Source organism: Cottoperca gobio, chromosome 9 (genome assembly GCF_900634415.1).
Source record: "Cottoperca gobio chromosome 9, fCotGob3.1, whole genome shotgun sequence".
NCBI classification, from domain to species: domain Eukaryota; kingdom Metazoa; phylum Chordata; class Actinopteri; order Perciformes; family Bovichtidae; genus Cottoperca; species Cottoperca gobio.
In genome coordinates this window covers 26,330,286-26,339,888 of record NC_041363.1, presented here as the reverse complement: position 1 = coordinate 26,339,888, position 9,603 = coordinate 26,330,286, and the positions used below count along the sequence as shown (strand labels likewise).

The following is a 9,603-nucleotide window of genomic DNA, read 5'->3' as shown; positions in this document are numbered from 1 at the left end:
TGTTTAAAAGGACAACAATCGAATAATTTCTTCAGGTGGACATGAATGCATAGTTGTAGAGGTGTACAGAACACAAGATTCATTTTTAATGTAACATGAATACGATACGTTTATGTCATACGTTGAAAATGTTTGAGGAAATACTGCGAAATACTGCGAGAAGTCAAAGAGAAGTTTAGTGCGGAGACTTCAGTGCACACAACAGACGAACAAGTTTAAATAAGATGTCATGGATTGATTTAACATTGGTTTCCGCAAATATGGATAGCTAATGTGAATGGAAAATATGCAATGATGACATAGGAAGTGACCATGTCCCTATTATTTGTACTATAAATACTGATAAATGTATCCAAGAAAGTATTCCTGTATAGATGGTGCTTCATAAGACTCAATGGGACACATTTAAGGAATGCTGCAGTGATTTAGCCAGCAACATGTGAATGGTAACGTGGATGAATGTACTAGTGAGGTTACAGATATGATAACTGAAGCTGCCTCAGAGAGTAAAACCTAAAACTGTGATAAAAGGGAATAAGAGATGTGCTGTCGTGGAAATGTATCATAGTCTTCTTATATTGTATCTCTATGAAGTTGTTTGGCCTTACAGTCACTTACCCTGTGTTTTCCCACAGTTGTCATACACATGTCTGAATCCCCTGTGTCTGCTAGCATTTGACAGACAGTAAGGCATCACTTTGACCAGGCAATTGCTAATCAGGCAATTAGCAGACAGATGTTAAGAGTTGTAATTAACATGTGTGATGTCTCTATTCCTTTTGTACCCATCTGGTAGACATAAATATGTATTACCTGATGCTGCCCATACAATTCTATTGTATAAATGACTTGTGTTTCTGTATACTCAGGGTCAGATACTTGTAGCACATGTGGCTGCAGGTTATCTGTCCTTTCAGCTGACATTGATTTAATGCTGTTAAACACTTCTAGCTCTTCATTAAATAACACCAAAGCTCTAACTTCTATATGTGTTCCTTTCTTGCCGGAAGGTGATTCATTTTTTAATTGCCACCACTGTTTGTAGCTACCATTGTAGTATGGATATAAAAGAAATACTCTCAGAAACCTCACAAATAACCTGACTTTGGACAATTTGATAGAATACAAAAGAAAAAGAGCCATAGCACACAACATAATTAAAATAGCTAAAAGGAATAACTGGAGACAGTTTTGTTCTTCTTCAGGAAGAGAGAGGGAGATGTGGGGCAGGTATGGAATATAGTTAAAAAGATGAGTGGGAGAAGGATCAACAGAAAAATACCAGTTCTTGCAGATGGTGATAATCTAGCAATAACAGATATGTAAAATGCAAAAGAGTATTTTCCAGTGTTGACAGTGGGAATCACCTTCCTGATATACATAAACAAAGGAAAGAAGACGTTTTAAAAGATAATGAAGAGGTGCATTATAAAAAGGTAGAAATCAGCTCAGCTCTGGATGTGGAATTCACCATCAGGGAAATGAGGGCAGCTGATATTCTGCTCCGGGAAAAGATCAATTATGTTATATAATGTTCAGACAATAACCAGAGGGAGCAATAGATGTAGTGTTGAAACTTTTCAATTAAACATGAACCGAGGGAAGATTACCTATTAAGTGGAAGATGGCACTAATTTGACCATTTGCTACAGACCAACAGCACTAACCTCCCATATGTGTAAATGGATGGAAAACATGATTGTTAACAGGTTATCATACTATTTAGATTGTTAAACGAGTACCAAAGTGGCTTTAGAAAAGATCCACAGCAGATGCTGTAATTAAAGTAAGTCATGAAATAGAAAGACCTTTAATATGAAGGATGTGATGCTGTAGTTTTCTTTGAGAAAGCTTGTGATTCCATGTGGAGAGAAGAGCTTTTCATTCAAATGAATACGTTAGACACAGGTGGAAGGTTATATAACTGGATCATGGACTTTTTATAAACAGAACAATTAAAGTTAAAGTAGGAGCAGCTATCTCAGAAAGTTTTGACATTATTAACGGGATACAACAAGGTAGCGTCATCAGTCCAACACTTTTCATGATATCTTTGAGAATACAAGAACAGGTCATCGTTGAATGCAGATGTTGAACAATCTGGAAAAGGGGAAGAATCTCCTACACGTGTTGATATGTAAACAGAAAGCCATAAACAATGTAAAGAGATGGTCTTTGGATTGGGGATTCAAAATGTCAATCGCAAAATCATACTATATGATGGTCACTAAAAAGAAAATAGGTAATGGATGAGGGATAGAGTATTTAAATATCTTGGTTTATGGATTGATGAAAAAAAAAATATATATATGTATGGTTTTGATGAGAGCCACATTGGATTATGGATGCATGGTGTATAAAGCAGCAGCAAAAAGTAATCTTGAAAAATTTAACAGAATACAATACAGAGCAATTAAACTTAGTTTGGGAGTATTAATACATTGCTTGTTGAATCCAGTGAACTGGCATTACATTTAAGGAGAAATAAGCTTTCACTAACATACTGGATAAGAATTCAGGGAGGAGGAAAAGGCATTTTTTAGCATCATCTGTTCTGAAAACTGTTGAGAGAACTCATGTCTTGGTAAAGGTTATTGATGAGATATTAATAAGAAAGTGAAACAGTACAAATGAGATAATATACATTACAGTCCAGCAGCATTTCTCCCTGGATATTTCCACAACCAAAGGTTCAAATGTTAGAAGAGAGGAGAGAGTGGACAGAGATGAATTCAAACATCGGGTACTTGGTTCAAGAACATTTGGAAAAGAGCTACTATAATTATCTACATATTTTTACAGTTGGATCAAAACATCCATATGGAGGCGTGGGAGTATACATTCAAGACTTTGACAAAGGATGTGCTGAGAGAATATCAGGTACACACAGCAGAACTGACAGCAGTATTCAGTCTTCAGGAGGTCAAACCAATTAAAGTGGAGATTTGTTCAGATTCTGCAGCTGCAATACAAAGTATACACTCAGGTCAAACAGTTTCAGAGGATCTTCTAAGGGATGTAAATGTGTCCTTATTCAATCTACAGCAACTAGGAATAGGTGTTCATTTCTGTTGGATACCGGCTCATGTTGGAATAGAGGGAAATTAACTTGCAAAAAGTGCATTAAACAAAAATAACAGTAATATTTTAGACTTTTGTTTTGGGACATCAGAAGCAAAATCCCTAATACAACACGTTATCATGGCAGCTTGGCAGGAAATCTGGAAGTACGATACTAAGGGTAGAGATTATAACATTTTAAAGTCTGTCAGAGTGAGAAATAATAAAGGTAAATGTAGAAAAGAAGATGTTACATTTTCTAGGTTAAGATTAGGACACACAGGACTCAATGCTACTTTATACATCATGAAAAAGACAGCGTCAGATAAATGTGAGACTTGTAACTGTAAGGAAACAGTTGAACATGTGTAGGATGTTGGAGGTTCAGTGTAAAGAGAACGACTGAAGGAAAAAGTGGGAGAAATAAGAAGGGAGTGGAGCATAAAAGGACTGTTAGAGACAGGGGACAAACAGATTCAGCTTCTAAGGTTCAATATCTAGAATATAATCTTTTCGTTTGTTTTGTTTGAACAATTATATGAGTAAACTGAATTAAGGTCATGATGTTACACACTCCGGTACAGTAGGTGGCGTCATGCACCTTCAACGTGGGTTTGTCGTCCGCCATTAAAACCAAAGAAGAAAAAGAAGGACAACAATCTGATTTAAAGGCTGGTGTTTAGTGTTATTGGACTGTACATGTGAGTGTTAACTACCTGCTGGACACATGCAACGGCGCCATCGGGTTTTCTAGTTCGTTGTTTAGTTAAATATGTTTCGCTAACGACAGCTAGTCATCGTCCGGTAGCATGATAAGCTAAAAACATTAGCATTAGTGAGAGAGACTAGAGACCACAGGGGTTTAGCAAACAAGTTTAACTTGTATTAAACTGTAACAATCAACTAAATAAATCATCTCCTTTCCTCCGCTCTGTTTCTGACTGTAAGTGTGTGTGCACGTGTTTGTGTGTGTGTGTGTGTGTGTCGGGTAATTTATTGATTATAGGTCCGTGTCCGTAGGCTATAGGTCGGCGTCTGAGTCCGGACTCGAACCGCGGTCCGCCTTTTAGTGACCCCTGATTGTATGTCCTTGGATAAATAACAATGGTTATTTACCTTTTCAGCCTCTCGCATATGGAGCTGCTTGTTTCCTCTGTTTTGTATCATATTAAAGTGAATATCTTTGGACTGACAACACAAGACATTTAAAGACATCTACTTCGAGAAACTGGGATGGACATTTTTCACTAATGCCCACCACATTATAGTAACCAAATAACTGCATTTCTTATATCGATGTTAGTTTGGTTACCTGCCTGTTTTTCTGTGTCTTGTTATATATATATATATATATATATATATATATATATATATATATATATATATATATATATATATATACACACACAGCATTAACTGCTTCTCTGAATTTAAGATCCTTGAAAATGTTTGAAGATTCTTCTAAACATCTGGATCAAACATTCATATGCAGACTTCAACAAATGTTCTATAACTGTAATTAAGTAACCTGTGTTCTCCTTACATTTCCACAGACTTCATTGGATTTAACTGCATTGCCTGCAGCTGTGTTCCCATCGTCCATTGCATTGTCTAGCTGAAGCGACATCATCATGAGGAGGAAGATGAGGAGGAGGAGGAGGATGGTGCTGCAGTCTGTCCTCTGAACTGTATGGAGGATGTGGTTCTGCACTATCAGCCTGGATCATCTGCTGGGCTCAGCTCTCTGTTAGAGAGGACAGAGAAGCTTCTGGAGTCTTTCCCCCGTCGGATTCCTCCGGTCTTCACCCCCTGGTCCCCCACCGCCGCAGACCACCACTTGCCCATCAGACCGGCCAAACCAGCTCCTGTCATCACCTGCTCGGGTGACTTACACTTCTCTGACAGCAGGACGCACCCTCACACAGCACAAATCCAGCTACAAAAATCTGAAGTTGATGGTCTAGTTGCTAAAAGACTTCAGGATCGTCCACCTGCAGAGACGCCACCTCAAAATACACAAGAACCCAAAGATGCCGCATGCATCTCAGAAGCCCCAAACCATCTGTTTCCAGAGAGAGAGGTCACCGTATTGCCTCTTGAAAAACACAAAGATGGCCTCGCTGTCACAGACTCGCCGGTCAAACGGTCCTGGAGCATCTTTACACAGAAAGGAGGTCTGCTGCAGAGCTCCCCGTCCCTGTCCAAACAGTTCCATCACATGGTGTCCGTCCACAGACTCCACCTCCACCAGAGGGCCAAATGGGTGATCAGTCAGCACAACTGTGGGGCGGACAGGGACATGGAACAGGTCAGTAGATTATTCATTTATAGATCAGGACTAAGAGTTTGCAGCCATGCTAGTAGCTCTGTGATGCTGAATATTCTTAGTATTCATTTTATTTTTGCATGCTAACATTCTCACATGTTCAGCAGGTGTAATGTTTACCATGAGCATCATCTTAGTTTAGCGTGTTAGCATGCGCTATTCGCTAGTCAACACAAAGCTGAGTCTGATGGGATGTCATTAGTTCTGCAGGTATTTGGTCATAAACTAAAGTATTGGAGACAGTAATATTTGTAACACATCATTTTAGAGTTCTGTTATTTCTTCTAAATCTTTTCTTGAAAGTTTAAAATAATCATTTAATCTGGTACAAATGACACTAATTACAGGACAAATGGAGACAAAGTTCAGAGTTGAGTTTATAATAGTTCATTTATTATTGAAAATGTATCCTTAAATATGCTGAATTACACGATCAGCTGTTATCCTGCTAGTCTCAAAGATGTTCTCTTAGTATTTATAATGAATTGAAAGTGAACTAATCGCTCTCTATTTTTACCTGTATTTAGAATAATAAGCACCGAGTTACTTGTTTCTTTCCAGGAAATACTTAATAATTACAAATAAATCTTAATGAAGGGACCCATAGAAGCATTACCACCTAACATGTTGACCTGATGAGAAGTCAGAGGATTACCAAAGTTATTACAAATCATCCTGAGGGGAACATGAAGGATGAGACACATTTCATCCCAATCCCAATACTATAGTGGAAGCATTCTCGTATAGTCAAATAATAAATGTGTCTGAAAGTGCAGTCACAGTGGATCCACCTGTGCAGGTGCACTTTACGTAGGCTTCTTGTCAAACTTCTTGTCAAACATCTTCAGCTTGTTGACCTGAAATTGTGACACGTAGAGAAAAAAACCCCCATGAACTTCTGTTGGCTCCTGCAGGGACTTGGGAACATCTGTATCACACTATGGCTGAATGATTTAGAAAAAATATCTATTTGCAATTTTTATTTTGTGATATTATTATCGGGATATGATTTGTGATATTTGAACAAATTATAATTTTTACATCACCATTTTTATTTTCATTGAGAAATATATAAAAATAATCATGATGTGACTGATGATCTGAACCAAACAGAGATGTTGTTTTAATTATGTTGAATACGATGATTGCTTCATGAATTGCGCATCATCTGCAACCGCTATCTGCCCTTAAGGTCCTCAAAAGATAATACGCTAATGATATTACAGCGCAAACACGCCCATAAAGTTTTGCAGTTGTGTGAAATTTGCCTTTTTTTTGCGTCTGCTTTAAAATAATACAAGTGGCCAAGTATAAATGTTGCCTTTGTGTCAAAAACACAGTAGGCCGAACAATGACAGGAATAAAAATGAAAATAAAACGTTCAGACCGCGAGCTACAGGGCCTGACCGACGAGGTGCTGAGGCTTTCCTCAAAACATCATTTTAACCAGAGAGAAACCCGATTTCTCTTTAATTTAATATCCCAATATCTGTCAGTGCAGTTGGCAGCTTTCAAACGCACACCTTCAGACTGTAAAAGAAGATGACAAGATTAAAAAAAATATGATTCAATGCAATCAGGGTCTGGGCCTGACCCCCTCTATAGATCCGCTTCACCTCCTATCAGCTCCCTGAAGACGCTAATAATATATATTACCTTATTTGAATACAAGCAAACAGCACAGGAGCGCCGAGACAGTATTTGCTTGGCAGCGCAGCTAGTGATGCGGGTGCTTTGAGAATTATTTTTGTTTTTATTTGTGCATGTTTAGCGAGCGCAAAAGCCACAAAATCGTTTTTTGAATTTGCCCTCAGCGATCAGTTCTTGGTAAATGGTCTGTGCAGTACTGTACATGCTGATATCAAAGGATGGATCTTTATCTGTAGCTCCGTCCACCACTTTGTTTTTCCGCTGTGCTCAGTACATCACAAGGTTTAAACTGAGCTCAGGGTAAAGACGCATCAAGTCACAAGATCTTTTACATCCGTTTCTGAAGCTGCTACTATAAGTCGAATGACAGAAATAAGAATCTGCGGCTATTTCGATAACCAATTGATTTTCAAACAAACGTGCCCAAAAATGATCCAGTCCCTCCCAACTTCTAATATGTGAGAATCTGATGTGTTTTGTTTTTTTGGTTGGTTGACTCAAACAAGCAGATTGACCCCCCGAGCTCTGGGATATTATTTGTGGCATTTTTCACTATTTTCTGACATTTATGCAAATTTTGATGCTACATTAAGTTGATATCTAGAAAATGAAGATTTATCATATTTTAGAATGTTGTGAGTTTGATTTAGTTGTGTTGTAATTTGGTCATTTGAATTTCTTTTCATGAATCATCATGACATGTGATCGATGAATGGATGAATTCTCTTGATCTCTGCATCTCCTGTTTCCTCTCTCCCTCTTCTCCCTCTTGTCTAATTTTCTTTCCTCCATCTTTATTTGTTTCATCGTCTTCCTCACCCCACCTGTCGGTCCTCGTCCCTGCAGGTGTGGCGGACTCTGAGCCTGTCGGTCCGGAGCTCCAGGCTACCTACGTGTAACGCCAACATCCAGAGGGAGCGGGCGGAGATCTGGGTGTTCTGTGACGTGCTTCACTCCGAGCAGGTGGGTCGTCTCCTGAAGGCCGAGCTGCAGCTGTCGGGGAGGATCGGCCTGTCGGTTCACAGACTGGAAAACATCTTCACCATGTAGAGGAGCTTCAGCTGGAACAGTGTGATCAATGCAAACATGGCACAGACTCAAATATGACAAACGTTTTACAGCTTCAGATGAGATCCAGAGGAACAAACACATTTATATGTTTAATTATCAAAATGCTGTCTTAATGCTATATTTAGAATATCCCACTATTTTACTTTTCCTTAACAGCCCACTCTAGCTAATCCGAACTAACCCTTTAAAACACAAAAGTCACAAACTAACAGATCGAGGCAGCGGTAGATCAGTAGCTCCCGTATTCTGCAAGGAAAAATGACTGTTTTGTCGATGGAGTCTGGTGGCTTTGAAGAGAGCATTGATGGATATAATGATACATTATATCCATCACGGATTATGGCTAAGTACTTCAAACAACTCCACTTCAAAACATCCTAACTGTGTCTTTAAAACCCGGATAAGGTGTTTACATGTGCAACACATTACCAATCCTCCTAAAAGCTGATCGTACCCAGGATACTAGTGCACATGTAAACACTACATGATGGAACATTTCAACATCATCAGCAAGTCGGCATATATTCAGTATTTATTGAATATAAAAGCTGGTAAATTCACAACATACACAACTATTTTCTAAATTGCCATAGTGCTTTTTACATTGAACATTATTTCTCTCATGACAACAATCCTTACAAGTGCAGAACTTCATTAATATTTTATAGAAATCTACTTAATTAATGAACTGAACTGGGGGGCATTGAAATTGTGCCAAATTCCAGTGTGTTTTGTATATGTATATGAATTTGAAAAGAGATGCTTATGATTATATTTTTTTAATGGATCTTCTTCTCACTCTGTTGTAAATAAAGGGTTATTATTTTAATGAACTGTCTGTCGTGATGGATGGATGTACAGCGCCACATGTGATGTGCAGTGTGTTCTGGAAAAAGCTGCAACAGCAGTCACATGATACGACAGTCACCCCCAGTGCTTTTCACTAACAGAAAAAAACCCTCCAACACACACACACACGCACGCACGCACAGAGAGAGAGGAGAGTGTGCTGCTTGTGTAAGACCTGAATAAATGAGGACGGCATGAATACATTACACCCCCCATCTCACACACACACACACACACACACACACACACACACACACACACACACACACACACACACACACACGCACACACTCTCTTTTGTTGCTATGGTCCCCTGTTTTGACAGCACTGCACACTGCATTAAAAATCTAGGTCACCGGATGTGACATCATTGCCCTGCCTCCCTGCCCAGCTGTAATCGGTTGTAATCTGTTAAATCCATGTTTGTGGTCTCTTAAAAAGATGATTGTGGGAAAATCCGAAATTATGTTCCAATTTTTTAACAATATTCCTAAAAATAGTTAACATTATGTTGTCAATAGTGCTGTGTAACGCATTAATTTTGCAACACATGTTCACCAGAAGTATTTTATTTTGAAAGACCTCCGGAACTTGTCAATTCTGCTCTATAATTTATTGTATACAATCTGTCTATAACGCTCTTATGG

General features: G+C 38.6%; 1 protein-coding gene across 3 annotated transcripts; it reads left to right on the top strand.

Annotated features, from left to right (window-relative positions):
• The first annotated feature begins 3,646 nt into the window (after nucleotides 1-3,646).
• On the top strand, nucleotides 3,647-8,936 carry shld3 (shieldin complex subunit 3). 3 transcript variants are annotated; one of them, XM_029438881.1, is made up of 3 exons: nucleotides 3,647-3,761; nucleotides 4,614-5,368; nucleotides 7,883-8,936. In XM_029438881.1, exons 2-3 carry the CDS (start codon nucleotides 4,751-4,753, stop codon nucleotides 8,084-8,086), a joined length of 822 nt encoding a protein of 273 aa, XP_029294741.1. In that variant the 5' UTR covers nucleotides 3,647-3,761; nucleotides 4,614-4,750; the 3' UTR covers nucleotides 8,087-8,936. The 3 variants fall into 3 exon arrangements, with proteins under 3 accessions (XP_029294741.1, XP_029294742.1, XP_029294743.1); XM_029438882.1 differs by lacking the exon at nucleotides 3,647-3,761 and adding an exon at nucleotides 3,777-4,003; XM_029438883.1 differs by lacking the exon at nucleotides 3,647-3,761 and adding an exon at nucleotides 4,077-4,142.
• The last annotated feature ends 667 nt before the right edge of the window (nucleotides 8,937-9,603 follow it).